At 44.6% G+C, this 15,239-nt stretch overlaps 1 protein-coding gene across 1 annotated transcript; it reads left to right on the top strand.

Annotated features, from left to right (window-relative positions):
- Positions 1-67: 67 nt before the first annotated feature.
- CGRRF1 (cell growth regulator with ring finger domain 1) lies at positions 68-10,762 on the top strand (the record flags this gene model as incomplete). The annotated part of the gene is made up of 6 exons (XM_079537381.1): positions 68-171; positions 5,654-5,793; positions 7,161-7,338; positions 7,523-7,670; positions 8,999-9,106; positions 10,412-10,762. The coding sequence occupies 6 exons, from the start codon at positions 68-70 to the stop codon at positions 10,760-10,762; spliced, it is 1,029 nt and encodes a 342-aa protein (XP_079393507.1).
- Between the last annotated feature and the right edge of the window lie 4,477 nt (positions 10,763-15,239).

The following is a 15,239-nucleotide window of genomic DNA, read 5'->3' as shown; positions in this document are numbered from 1 at the left end:
CACCAGCTGGCCGGTAGCCTGTGCGGTGGGGCGGGCGGCTGGGCTCGGCTGTCTGCTGGTCGGCCCTATGGCCACTGTGTTTCTCGTCACACTCTATGAGTACTCGCCGCTTTTCTACATCACGGTGGTGTTCGTTTGTTTCCTCGTCACCAGCGGCCTGGTGCTGGGCTGGTGAGTGCGGCGGGGGGCCGGTGCTGCCTGTGAGGCCGGTGTAGGGCGATGGGCCTGGGCTGAGGTAATGGGGGGGGGGCTGCTGCGATGTGGGAATGGAGCTGTGGGGTGAGGGCTGGGGTGGTGGGAGAAGTGAGGCTGTGTGAGGTGTCATAGGTTTGGGGATGAGGGGGGCTGGAAGCTGCTGGAGTGGGTGAGGGGCTGCTTTGTGTGGGGGAAAGAATCACAGAATGATGATGAAGAAGAGTTAGCTGAAGGAAGTCAGTCCAGTTGCAGCTATCAAGGAGGAATCTAACACTGCTAAACTTAGCAGTAAAAATGTGCAGACTTCCACAGATTAAGACTGAACTTATTGGGTATGTAAAAAAAAACAGACCTGTTGTTTCTCTGCAGTTTAGAAGGGGCTTTCCATGTACCTCTATCAGTGTGGCTGAGATCCCACTTCTGCACAGCTTACATGCACACGTGAGAAGAAAAAACATAGAATAGAATCATAGAATCCAGAATGGCCTGGGTTGCAAAGGAGCACAGTGCTCATCCAGCTCCAACCCCCTGCTGTGTGCAGGTCACCAACCAGCAGCCCAGGCTGCCCAGAGCCACATCCAGCCTGGCCTTGAATGCCTGCAGGGATGGGGCATCCACAGCCTCCTTGGGCAACCTGTGCCAGTGCCTCACCACCCTCTGGCTGAAAAACTTCCTCCTCATATCCAACCTAAACCTCCCCTGCCTCAGTTTAAAGCCATTCCCCCTTCTCCTCTCTTTGTCTATTTTTTCTGTTTTCCTATTTTTGTCTGTACTCCCTGTGCTGACGCTGCAGCTGGTCTCCTTTCTGCAGTTTAATCCCAAGATCTTGAAGCTTAAGGCTCCATGAGTTTGTCTGCACGGGCTGCAGAGGCAGATGTGGAGAGTGAGGCAGCCATCCCCAGCCTGCTCCTTGCGTGTGAGTGCTGCTGGCAGACCTGCTGCTGAGCCGGGGCACTGCGGAGCAGCGCTTCCATCTTATGAACAAGCAGGGGGTTGAATTTCTAGAGCTGGTAGAGCCTTGAGTTCTTAGCACACTTGCACAGTATCAGACTGTTGTATGGGCAGACCCCATGCTTTAGCAGCTGCACACGTTGTCTTTTGTCCAGCTTCTGACGTGACCATCAGGCGATGCTTTCATATGGTGAATCCTCAATCCATCAAACTTGAACCAGTGTGTCAGCTTCATCATTTCACAGAATCACAGAACGGCCCGGGTTGGAAGGGGCCTCAAGGATCACGAAGCTCCACCCCCCAGCCACACGCAGGGCCACCAACCTCCCCATTTCACAGCAGCCCAGGCTGCCCAGGGCCCCATCCAACCTGGCCTTGAACACCTCCAGGGATGGACGGGGCATCACAGCCTCTCTGGGCAGCCGTTCCAGCACCTCACCACTCTCGAAAGAAAGCACTTAAATAAATACGGATGCATGCCGAGCTGAGAGCATCGATTGGCAATCAGAATGTGAATACATGACATTTGTGTGGTTTCTGGAGGAAACTGCATTTCATCCTCTTGGCTCAGTATTAATATCTGAAGTGCTGTGCTTCAGTGTATTGCTTTCTTTGTCTCATTAAAATGCAGATGTTTTAGCTGTAGCTCTTTGTTCTTTTGGCAGCTTATAAATGCTGTGGCAGACTTTTCCTTTAGTGCAATGTCTTGCTCTTGTTTACATCACTTCATTAGCTGCTACTGCCTCAAAGATATACCATCAGTTGCTTTCAGTCTGAATTAATTTACCTTTTGATCTTTCAGATATGTTCTGTGGAAAGATTTTATTCTTGTTTTGCGTTGCCTCCCCTAGTGCTGGGTAGGTGGAAGTGAAGGCAAGGTTGGTCCTGCTGGATGAAGCTCCACATCGTTTCTTACTTCAGGAGAGGTGGTAGAAATCTTTTTTCACAATTCCCTCTGTCCCACTGCACACTGGCAGTGCTATCTTACCATTCACTGCACTCCCCTTTTTCACTTCGTCTGTCAATCGAGACACTAAATCATGTTTTGAATAAATCTCTTGTATATAAATGCAAAAACCGGTGTTTCTTTACCAAATTACTCATTATTTTAGTTATTATTTTCCCCAGGTCTTATTTCTTGTGACATGCTTTTGCATAGATAATTGAGAGAGCAGGGAAGTGTATTTCTGATGGACTACATCTTCTGAAAACCTTGTATTCTATAGGTAGGGGTTATTTTATCACTGTGCACCTTTATCACATCTCAATGATAGACCTGGCTTCTCTAAATGTTAAACTCAATCTATGTTGAACTCATCTATTAACTGAACATAGGTGAACTTAACTTCCACGTATAACTTTTGTAGATTGGTTTGCTTCTGGTGAAGGTGAAAATTTCTTTCTAAAGATATTCAGTCTTAATAAAAGCGTGTCCAGCACTGAAGAATCCAAGAAGCTCCAAGCAAATTCAGTGTGTCTGCAGCTACAGCTCTGCCAAAGTACTTTTTGAACCTCCTAACTCATGAAAGCAATCTGCTACACAGGATGCTATAAGTTCATATGGTATCATCTGAATGCATGCTATCTGATGGATTGCCATAATGACACTTTGTTCACCCCGTCATGTTCAGCATCACTGAATCACAGAATGGCCCAGGTTGGAAGGGACCTCAAGGATCACGAAGCTCCAACCCCCCTGTGCCATGCAGGGCCACCAACCTCCCCATTTCACAGCAGCCCAGGCTGCCCAGGGCCCCATCCAACCTGGCCTTCAACACCTCCAGGGATGGACGGGGCATCACAGCCTCTCTGGGCAGCTGTTCCAGCACCTCACCACTCTCACAGCACACAACTTCCCCCTGACATCCAACCTCCATCTGCCCTCCCTCAACTCCAAACCATTTCCCCTTGTCCTGCTGTTCTCTCCCCTTTCCAAGAGCTGACTCCCCACCTGTCTGCAGGCTCCCTTTAGGTACTGCAGGCTGCATTGAGGTCACCCCGCAGCCTTCTTTTCTCCAGGATCAGTCAATCATTCAGGATCCATCAATCATCAGCCTGTTTCATAAACATACACATGATGGTGGCAGCTAGCCTGAAAAACACCAACTGCCTAGGAATGCTGATGTTTGAATTAGCAAAACCATGCCTTGATTTGAAGAGCATCATTTTTTTACAGGCAGTGGCCCTACTTAGAGATTAGGTTACAGAACAGGAGGCTTGCTGGAAGAGCCAGCTCATTAGATGGGCACTGAGACACAAGTGGAGTTTAGACTGGCTGCATATGGCCCTGTGAGTTGCCTCCTGACTGGAGATGAATGCTTGTAGCAGGGGAAGCTGTGAGCTCAGCATCTCTTCCAGGTCCGCACGGCCCACTGAAGAAATCAGCTTGGACAAAACCATTGGAACTACCTGCCTTTTGTAAACTAGGGTGGTTCTAAAGAAATTAATTGTCCCATATACCAGCTGTCAACCTGGGCTGGTGGAAAGTTAAATCATAAAGGCTTTTTTCATCCCTTGTGTGCTGAATGCTGCCTTAAAATTGACAGAAGCGCTGTATCTTACTGTTGAGCAGAGAGGGCCTTTTGCCTTCAGCTGCTGCTAAAACCATACTGGAGCCTTTTTTTTCTTTCTTTTTTTTTTTAATGGTGATTATCCTGTTGCTTTCAACCAGAGGATTTGGAAGTTTCCAATGAACGGGGTTCTTACTTTGGAATCGGCCAGATGGTATAAAACAGGAGGCATCTTTATGTGTGGCTGGAGAGATTAGCTCCACTGAGTCTTAGATGCTGAATAAGTGGAGCAGCTGCTGCACCTGGGTTCTTTAAGAGTAAGATGTGAAGCTGGCATAATTCATTACAGCCCCTGCAAAGTAGGCATGGCTGTGTTTAGTTGCACTGGATAAGAGATCTGATGTTCCACATGCACAAACTAAGCATGGCTGAGCACCCTATGTTATATCAGCAAAGAAATGTCAGTGCTTCCATCAATCTGGCAGACCAAAGGAATTTATCAAAGACAGAGTAATAAGTAAAATTTGAGGCCATTGAACAGACAGTGACGGCAGCAGCAGCTCTAAATGGTGACAGTGCAGCCTGAGCTAATTAATAACTGTGTTCTCAACTAGATTAGCAAAGGACCCCCACAGCCTCTCCCTGTCACCTCAGGAATGAGGCAATGCTGGATTAGCGCAGGTACAAAAATCCCATTGGTCTCTGAAGCACTTTTCTGACTGTGTGTCCAGGGTGGCTTCTCTAATTATCCTTTGCTTACTGACAGTTATTGCTGTCACCTTAACACTGAATTGTTTTTAGCCAAAAGACAAAGGAAGTGTTCTATGGAGCTTGTTTTGTAGATCCTGATCTTCTGTGGCAGTTCCCTAAGAGCCCTGGGCAATGTGAAAACCTCAGGGTTTTTCAGATGATGTCAGAAACCACCCTGAAATATTTCCTGTCATTTTCTTTGATTTTTATTTTCGTTTATGGGATGTTTAAGTAGAGGAAGCAAAGGTTCAGAAGTTGTCCCTTTAGAGTCAAGCTGCAGCTTGGGCTTGCGTGCTAGTTTCACCTTTGCAGAGGTCTTGGAGCTGCACCTGTGATTCAGTCTTGGCTGTTTCACATTTGGTTTCTGGCTCAGTGCAGAGGTTGTAAGACCTCTGATTTAGACGTGGCATTTTGTTGTGATCAAGGATAAAATGCAAAATCAGGATCTTGATCTCTACAGCCATCTCACTGGCTGCAGTTACAGCTATGCTTACCACAGGGCTGGATGATTCACTCGCAGGTCTTCCTGCACAGCACCCAGTCCCTTAAATCTGCTCCATCTCAGTAAGCAATGGCTTTTTTGTCCTGTGGTTGGATGTGCAGAATGTCAATGTAAGAAAGCTTTGGTTAACCGTTTACCACTAGGGGGCATTGACCATCCTCACTAATTTCTCTCCGGAAATACTGTCAAAGTATTCTCCCTCTGTTTGTTTGTTTGTTTTTAAACACTGAAGACCCCTATGTTCTGCCACGAAAAGCTGGAGCTGAATTGGCAGGCTGTGTTATTTATGCACAGAATCACAGCATGGCCTGGGTTGCAAAGGAGCACAGTGCTCATCCAGCTCCAACCCCCTGCTGTGTGCAGGTCGCCAACCAGCAGCCCAGGCTGCCCAGAGCCACATCCAGCCTGGCCTTGAATGCCTGCAGGGATGGGGCATCCACAGCCTCCTTGGGCAACCTGTGCCAGTGCCTCACCACCCTCTGGCTCAAAAACTTCCTCCTCATATCCAACCTAAACCTCCCCTGTCTCACTTTAAAACCATTCCCCTTGTCCTATCACCATCCACCCTCACAAACAGCCGTTCCCCTCCTGCTTATATGCTCTCTTATATGCATCCTAACAGATATTGTGCAGAGCCACACTGGATCCATTTGTTGTGCTGCAAGTTATTTAGAGCTGAACAGAAACTCAAACATGCCAACAGCGGTGCATAACGTGCTCATTGCTCTTATTCTGTGTCTCTCAGGTTCGGTTTGGGTGTTCCTGTTATTCTCAGAAACTCAGAAGAAGCAGAATCCAGCACCAGAGTACTGAAGAAGCAGATGAGACAAGTGAAGAATCCTTTTGGTTTAGAAATCTCTCATCCTGACACAGCTTCAGTAACAAGTCAGTAGATTTCTAATGTGCTTAATTTTGGTAGTGTTCCTAAATGTAATACTTTCTCTTTCTTGCTCTCACCACTTATCAGTACTTCCTGTGAAATACACTTCCATCATTACAGAAGGAATAATCCTTTTGTCACCATTCATAAATAGGCTACAAACAGGCTCTGGGCAGCCTGGTCTGCTGGTTGGTGACCCTGCAATAGCAGGGGGTTGAAACCAGATGATCATTGTGGTCCTTTTCAAGCCAGGCCATTCTACGAATCTATGATTCTGTGTTTAAAGCAGAATATTTTGATATTTAAGAACAGTTGAATTCTTACTAATGAACCACTTCCTGCTATAACAGGTATTTAAGTAATTAGAAAAACTTGCAGATTACCAATTACTGTCAGTGTTTTTTGTAAACCTTAATTAGAATTCAGTATAGAATATGCACTGATTCACAATCAAATTTCTTCTGCACTGATGTTTGGAACTGCACTACATTATAACGAAAATATGTATGTATGATTCAGTGGACACTGAAGTGAAGTATCTGCGTGGATCAAGTAGTCCCTGCAATCCTTGAGATCAGCCACACAGGAAGTAAAATTCATGTACTTCTGCATGGCTGGGAGTATGAAACAAGGCCGAGCGTTTTCCACCCAAGCAGATGCAAAACCATGGATGAGAAAAGGCTGCAGCAGAACATTCCTTGTCTTCATTTCTTTAAAAAACTAAAAAAGAGAACAGGAACACAACAAACCAAACAACAAAGAAGCACACTCAGAACAAATCCCTGCAGTTAGTCATCAAGTCGCATGAATTTTCCAGCAGGTTTGAGCACTTGAATTTGGTGGGACTTCTCAAGAGTTGTGTTCCTGTTTGTGCTGTTAGCATTGCAGAGGTTGCTGTGTTGGATGCTTGGTTTTTAAGAAGGGAATGCAGCACACATCCTCTTTTTAGCATTCCTCTGCATGACCAAGAGGGCCTTATCCTTGTAGGCCACGGTGGGTGTTGTAGGTCAGTGATTCAATTACTGTCATTGTCTAAAGAGGGAATGGACTTTGGTCTAGAGATTACACTCTTGAGCCTTCCAGTGTGCTTGTAAAATGTTAACAGAAGTTAAAATTTACCCTTTGTAGTGCACATGCTGCTTCTCTTAGCTCAGGCAGTGTTTGTATCACCCCACACCCACTGCCCTCTCATCGTTGTCTTCCAGAAGCACCAAACCTAGTTTGGATTTTTAAAGATTAGATTAAAACGGTAAAGATCTGGGATGCTGAGGTTGCTTTCTGCCTGTTTCCTTTTAAAACTTAGCAGTTCTTAGAATTCCTGCACATGGGTGAGTCAATGGAATTAATGAAGTCCTTATCTTCTTTCTAAAAGAGGGTGTGACACTGACACCTGACTGTCTGGAAGACTGTGTTCTCACGTGCTACTGGGGCTGCAGTGTTCAAAAACTCCACGAGGCGTTGCAAAAACACGTCTACTGCTTCAGAATAAATACTCCTCAGGCATTAGAGGATGCTCTGTACGACGAATATCTCTATCGACAGCAATACTTGTATCCTTTCTTTCAGTTGGTTTGACAGAATCTGCTAATTTGCTGGCACAGGGAGAGCTGTGAACATGAGGCAGCTCTTGGTACGATGTAACTAGGAATAAATATGGTGACAGATATTCTTTATGCAAACGTCACGTGTCTGCTATCACTGTGACACTGATTGTTTTCCTTGACACAGAGAAAGCATCAAAAAAAATGACAGGGAAGAAAAATATTGTCAGCTACCAGAAGATGCTCAAGTTGTCGATTTTGGCCCAGTGCCTCGACTTTGCTATCCTCTGATAGCACTGCTGACATTAGCTGATGAAGAAGACAGGGAAATATATGATATTGTAAGTAATACAGGAATATATTTTAGGGATATTTCTCTGTGCTGGAGCTCCTGTCGCTGATAGATACGGTGTTTCAGATTGCTGTTGGCAAAGAAAGACTTTCTTTTTTAGATCTGGCAGAGATATTTGTGCTGATGGCTGACTTGAAAGCTAAGAACATGGGCTAACTTTCATCCTGAATGCATTTGTGGCCAGATCATGTCTGTGTGGTTTTGTGCTGGAATTTTCCCCTAGTTTTCCACACCAGATTCATGTGACAACAGAAAAAGGTTACAGAAATTATTTGAAGAATAATTCAGCAGAACTGAAGGTGTAGAAGACTCAGTGTATTAAACAGAAGATTGAGAAGTAACTTGGTCGTGGTGTACAACTAAAAAGATAGAAAGCACTCGAAAGGAAGATTTATGATCAAACAGCACAAAGTTAATGCCATGTCCTAGCATCACTGAATAGATTTCTGTCCTCTAGAGCAGCACAACAGAGGAAACAACACCTTAAAGAGCTGAGACGTTTCCATCTGGAATGGCTCCTACTCGTGATTCAGAAAGTTGCCTCTGTCTGAACAAGCAGTGAGCTGAGGACATGCATTGCCACTGAAACAGCATTTGGGGTGTGATGGTGTAATACAGACACACTGCTAGCTTGTAGAACCTCATCAAAGCACGAGGGCTGAATTCTCATGGAGAATTGATGACTTTCAGGTTCCAAAACTAAGCCAGCACGAAGCTTTGTGAATTTTCTTGAGGCACTGTGATTAGAGAAAAAAACCCTTATTGCAGAAAGGATAGTAAATGCAGTTAGTATAAATACACGTGCACAGGTATGTGTGTATTTAAGCTCTGTATGTAGTTAGCCACGTAGTGGATTTTGAAGTGTGAGGCTGAGGCACATGTATGAGTGTGTAAGCCCTACCTCAGTTGCATAAGCACTTAAGCACTGAGCTTCAGGAGGAGGGCATGAGCTTGGGTGCCTTTTTGGTACAGGGCCCAATTCCAGCAGCTGAGAGCAGGCAGGGCAACTCTCTGCTGTAAGCTGGTTACAGGAGGGTGCAGTGGATGACCAGGGCAGGAAGCTGAGACTCCACCAAGAGCTTTCTTGTGCCACTTCCCATTTTTACCTTGGCCTGCATTCTGTTTTCCTCTGTGCTTGAAGTCCGTATTGATGAAGACCTGATTGTGTAAGGAAATGAGCAGGTCAGAAGTTACAACAGCATATGTGATCTTTAAAGCTTGAGGTTCCTTCCAACCCAAGCCTTTCCATGACACACCATTTTATATGAACCATATCATAAAAAGGGAAGATATTAAACATACTTTTTCATTTGGCAGATTTCAATGGTGGCTGTCATTCATGTTCCTGACGAGAGCTACAGACTTTCCTGCAGAATACTATATCAGTACCTGCTTCTAGCTCAAGGCCAGTACCATGATCTGAAGGTAAGCCACGTTCTGACACTTGTGCTAAGCTTAGTTTGTGTGGGCTTTCAGGAGCTTAAGTTAGTGCATGACTTTTTATCAAACTCCTTGCAGTAATAGTTACAATTATTTTATTAGTTGAGAAGTTCCAGCTAAAGTTACTGTGCAGGAATACCTGAAAATATCCAGGATTTACTAAAGAAGGTGTTTCTGGTCTCGGATGCCTAGCTCCTATCCACCTGTTAAGGCACTAGTAATAAATTAACTAGCTACTGAATGTTGCTTCTCTACAAAACAGTTATTTCCTTGCTAGTTTCTCAAAGCAGCACTTTCTCCTCTTTTGCTATACAACTGGAAGAGCCTTAGAAGACTTCTTAATTTCTTTTTACCACAATGTGTACAAAGATTAGTGCAGGCTGCTATCAGATGAACCTATGTTCTCTTCATTCCTTTCCAGTTTCCCTTATCTGTGTGTGTTTGGGACTGCTTGTGTCCCATGTCTGTTGATGATGTAATTCTATTATCACGATAATAACAGTAATGTATAATATCAACTAGCTAGAAATTGTGCCAAATCAATTATCACTTAGCATTCATCTGGAAAGAAATTTTTCCCACGAGATGTTTGTCTTGGCCCATCTTTTACTGACATAGTTGATCCAGGTAAACTTCCAAGTTGACCCCATTTGAGGTTTATTTTTCTGTTACTGTTGTAAAAAATACAGCTTAAACTAAACAGAAACAACTGTGCAGCTGCACTTTGTAATACAGTTGAGCAGTGTGTTCCCTATGGGCACCTTTGTCTGCATGGTAGTTCACCAGCTTTATTAACAGGTCATGCCCAGAAGAATTTGTTCTTTCCGTAAAACACCCTAGAAAGGAATAAAGGATTTCAACGTGAGAAAGAGCAGAGTGGGTAAAGGGAGGTAATTCTGAAGGTTTGCTGGGATATATGTGGGGTGGGAGTGGGTAGAAGCATCCCTCTAGGCACAGATAATGATAAGCCAGAAACAGAAAGCTGAGCTGCTCACAACCAGTGCGGTTCATGCACTGATTTGCATTGCACACTGATTTGATTAAGGTAAGATTTGACAGCTTATCTTTACTATTTTGCCAGTGTTTTGTATTTCAGAAGCATAGAATTGATATGTATCATTGAAGGCCAGGAAACTGTCCTGACTCGTGCAAGGAATGAGTCTGGTCCTATTTGACCCAGTGGGACCGAACAAATCTGTCGTGGTGGGAATTTACATGGAAGGTGTGTATCCAGGTATCGGGGGTAGATTGCTGACTTGTGCTAAATGCTTGTGTGTGTGTGTATTTTAGCAGCTCTTCATGTCTGCAAATAGTCCTACACCACCTTCGTGTGGTACCTCTCCAGATGAGAGAAGCACAGACAGAAGCTTGCTGGAAAAAGCCGGATTGGCTGAAGACGAACCAGAATTGCATGAAGAAAACAGTAAAGACTGCGTTGTGTGCCAGAATGGCACAGTGAACTGGGTGCTCCTGCCCTGCAGGCACACGTGCTTGTGCGATGGCTGCATTAAGTATTTTCAGCAGTGTCCCATGTGTAGGCAGTTTGTTCAAGAGTCTTTCCCACTCTGCAGTAAAAAGGAGCAAGATGAAGATGAATCAACCCAGATCTCGCAAGATGTTCATCCTGGAAGAGTTTTTTAATGGAGACAAAAATAAAAGGATTGGGTTGTATGCACCAAGGTTAAATGTAGAGAACAGACTGTTTATGGGAGGATATCTAGCATTAACTTGTACAGTTTTGCTTTTCACTGCTAGGCAATTTTCAGCTTCCTTATGTGTCTTCGCTCCATATGCTCGCAGGAACATTACATTTCTCTGTGCAATGTGGACAGAAGAAGTGCGTAGGACCTACTTGAAGGATGGGATTATTTTTATAGCTTCTTACTAATTTTTCATGGAGTACTACTGCAGGCTATTTTGATTACTAAATTTAGCTTTATCTACTTGCAAACAAAACTTGCAAGTGAAGTTGAAGTGAATAAGCTGTGAACGACACAGCTTATTCTATATTTATTATATTTAAGATATTAGAGCTTTATGTCATCTTAATTCCTTATAATTTAGAAACCTGGCACTTTACAGAGCGTGACAAATGAAGGAAAGGCTACATTCTTTGTAGTCAAACCCATGCATATTTATTCTGTAGACAAAGGCTGTGGTGTGACAGGAGCTGGTAGGAGAAGTTGTTCAGGACACTGTTGGGGGCTGTTTTGAAATGATGTGCGTGTGAAGGGCCTGAGCCAAAGCCCAGTGGAAGGAGTGCAAAGGGTTCTGTTGCTATTTGTTGCCTTGAACTAAACCTTGCTGACACTTTCAAGCCTGAACTGCTACTACTATGTCATCTTGCAACAGATTTTCAATCTTCTGGCAATGGCTGCAAGAACTTGTTCTCCATACAAATGTTAGTTAATTACTCCGTGGAGTTACTTGAGCAGTTCTGCTGTGCTATTCTTATACCAGTTGCCTGCTTGGGGAATTTCCAATTCTGTTTACTTGCATTGTCAGATTGGATGAACAGTTGACCATTACTTTTCCTTTTATCAGTAGTCCCAGGCCATTTGCTTACTCCAATAAAGAAAGAAGCTAAAGAATTGTTGAAAACTATCTTTTTTTCTCTTAGTAGCATTGTCAAAAGCAGCAAAAATGGCTGATGAGAAGTTGTTGTGCTTGAGAGCCAAAGACAGGCTGGGTTTCAAATCTGCTGATAGAAGACACAAATGCAGACACTTGCTGGAACCTGTAAAAACAGGGAGTGCCTGCTCTGTCTTGCATCGTGTTCCTCTGTCCCTTTGCCCCATATCCATTTTCAGGACACATGCTCAGTCCCAGGGAGAAAAAGCTGTGCTCCAAGCATTTCAGCTGCACTCTCCTGTGGCTCCTGTATCAACGCTGCCCTAGTGCTGATTTCTGTGTCACACACCTCCAAAACAGGGAAGGCAGCTTCTGCTCGAGATATTCCATCTTCATCTTTCTGTCACTTATTTTCTTTTGTGTTAGTTTTGCCTCGATTCGTCTAAATTCCTGGCATTTATTTTTGAGTAAAAGACTTCAGTAGTCATGAAAAGAGTTGTGCTTGCTTGTGAAGATAGACAGAGGCTGGGAATTGATGCACATGGCCACAGACTTCCAGCCAAATATCCATAGGCTTTGTGTAAGACTGTCTGCTCTACCTACAGTGACCTTCCTTACCAGAGAACCCTGGAATAAATGGCTGGCCAAATCAGCCTGCTGTTTGCACTGTGTATCTAACAGGAATTAAATGCATATATATTTGAGGAAGGACTGAAAAGCGCTTACAGAGAACTTCCAAAGACAAATGGTTCTGTTTGGAAATCATCACGGCAATGAATGGTGTATGTGAGGCAATTTAAGAGGCTGAGAACACTAAGAGGAATGCAGAGAGTGCAATAACAGAAGGAGCAATTGCTGGCTGGAGTGCTGCTGGTAGCAAGGCTATCCCACAGGTGAGAACACGGTGCAGATGTGGAGAAACAACAGAGTGATGCAACTTCAAAAGAACCAGAGCTGCCTGTATTGAGAGCTTATGAAGACTCTAAATACCATCTGGTGTCTTCAGCGCTCAGTCTGAGCTGCGAAGGCATGAGGATTTGATAGACAAACATTCCTTGTCTTCTCTTTCACTGTAGGCAGTCTCAACCATTTGGACACACGTCTTGCTGCTAGTGAGTATGTGAACATGCAAGAAGGAGAGGGGTGAAAGCAGTTTTGAAAACAAAGATCACTTTCCCTGTATCTGTTATCCTGAGTTTTGCTGGCTTGGTTGCTGCAGACCTGATGGAGGGAGGTGGTTGCTGAGTTTAGCCTCTCTGTCTGCGTTGCTGAATGTTGTGCATGGAAGGAGAGGTGATGATGGTAGAAATAATTGCTTTTCAGACTTCCTTGTGTGCACGGTGTCACATGAACAATTTACCCTACCTGCATTGGGTATAGAGGCCATGCAGATCATTAGTCCAGAGGCATGGCTTAGTGCTGCACTACTTCTAACCTGGAGCTGGGCACTGCTTTGTGGCTTTGTGCTTTAGCAGGGACTTGGTTTGGCTTTGGGGGTGATCAAAGAAAGAAGTGAGTTTGGTGGGCATTTTTACTACTGTAAAACTACCAGCAGCACCAATTTATTGAAGTTTCCCAGTATGATGCAAGCTTCTGGGCTTTTTTTAATCTCAGACTGGAATGGTATTCAAGTAAACTCCACAGAGAATTGCCTGGTCTGTCTTATCCTTCAACAGATCGATGCCAGCATTAAATAATAATGGCAAACAGGATGTAGCTGTGCTGAACTTCCAGGCCATGTATTTACCATTAGGTCTCCTAGCTTTTCATTTGCTTCATGTTCTATTTTTAACAGCATTTTCCAGAGATGCTTAGTTGCTTTATCACATGTAACGAGCTTCCTTGCTGGCCCAAATCAAAGACCCAACTGAGAGTTATGGCAAGTACAGTAGCTGGCTTATTACGTTTGCCCTTCTTCTAAGAAGCCATCTCAAAAAATGAATGAGGAGAGAAGTAACAGGAGAAGCCTTAAGGCTGTCTTGTGCCTCTCTTGACTGTCTTAAAACAGGGATTCAAGGCTGTAATGCAGAAATAAAACCATCCTGTGATCCACAAAAACATGCTCTACTGAGAGGAGGAAAAAACCTCTGTCATTCTGTTGTGATAAATGTAATAAAACATTGAGTTCCTTTTCTACTCATTATAGGTTAGGTTTATGGATGTGGTGACATCAGGAGCACATGCGGGCATCTAGCTGCAAGAGTTGATTCTTTTGAACAGTGTTGGGGCATTATTAATTTGTAATGATTTTTGTTGCAGAAAATAAATAGGAGTTAACCCTCTCCACTTGGTTTAGTTCACCCTCCCTGCAAATGCACTCCTCCACCATAGAAATGCCATCCCTGTGACTTCTGCCATCGTCATTGCCACACTCACTGCATTCCCATTTTTTTTAGACAACACCAGCAGGGTGACTGGATGCTCTTCTGAGGGTCAGACGAATTCCAGAATTACTTCTGCAGTAAATTATCTACACAAATTATTACCTTTGCTTCATAGCTTCAGTCTGTGGTGTCCTTGTGTCAGGAGCAAGTTCGTGCCTAGAAAGCTCTCTAGGTTTCAGATGTTTCCTCCAGGGTTTTGTCTCTGTAAATGAAGGTTTAGGGTTGTCCTAATATTCTTTACTCTCCCACTGAATTACCACTTCAAATCTAGTGTTTCTTGGCTTCTCAATAGCAGCTGAAGTCAGGGGACTGGTGAGAAATCTAATGCATCACTTATATTTCTCATAATGATCCTTATTTCAATGTCTATCAGCTCCTTGTGAGCAAGGCTACTTTAACAAGTTAGAGGAGGGATTGCTAACTTGTGAATTATCTTTGCAGCTGGTCCTCTTCTTTTTTCCTTCTGAGTTCACAGGTGTTATTGAGTCCACACAGCGAGACCCCAGAGGTTACCAGGCTCATCGTGCATCGGTCTCCTGCTGCCAGAACTGGCTGTGAGATACAGATGTTGTGCTGCTTCTTAGCTGGTCAGTCACAGTGCAGGCACCCTGCTCTAGGTATGGGGTTTTGCTCTTCCCGAGGGTCCTTGATTTCACCATTTTCCCCTGCAGGGAAAGAGCCAAGACTGCAAGTTCAGAATGCAGCAGCTTGCAGGAAGCCTGGGGTGGGCTGATGCTGGCAGGCTGAGGAGGATTCCGGCAAGCAGGGAGCCCCAAGGGGCAGGCAATGCCTTTCTCATGTGGCTGCTCTGGCTGCCAAGGTTAGCAGACCCCTTTCTATGACAGCACGTTTCAAAGACCAAACAGGCCAGTGATTTATGGCACGTGACAGCTTGGAAAGCACTGCCTTCCCCCAGGCACTGCCATACGTGAAGACAAGATCGACAACTCAGCTGCTGCTGCTCCTTTGAAAGCTGCCTTCTTCCTAGGTGGCCAACTCTAGACCCTGGCAAACCTTCCTCTGCAGGATGACCTGCTCCAAGTCCAGCCTGAATCCAGCCTGTAACTTACCCTTATATCTCTTTTCACTCAGAGGGTGGTGAGGCACTGGCACAGGTTGCCCAAGGAGGCTGTGGATGCCCCATCCCTGCAGGCATTCAAGGC

Source organism: Tetrao urogallus, assembly GCF_951394365.1.
Source record: "Tetrao urogallus genome assembly, chromosome: 6".
Classification (NCBI taxonomy): Eukaryota; Metazoa; Chordata; class Aves; order Galliformes; family Phasianidae; genus Tetrao; species Tetrao urogallus.
The sequence above is the reverse complement of the archived record's forward strand: the minus strand, read 5'-3'. Positions and strand labels throughout refer to the sequence as shown.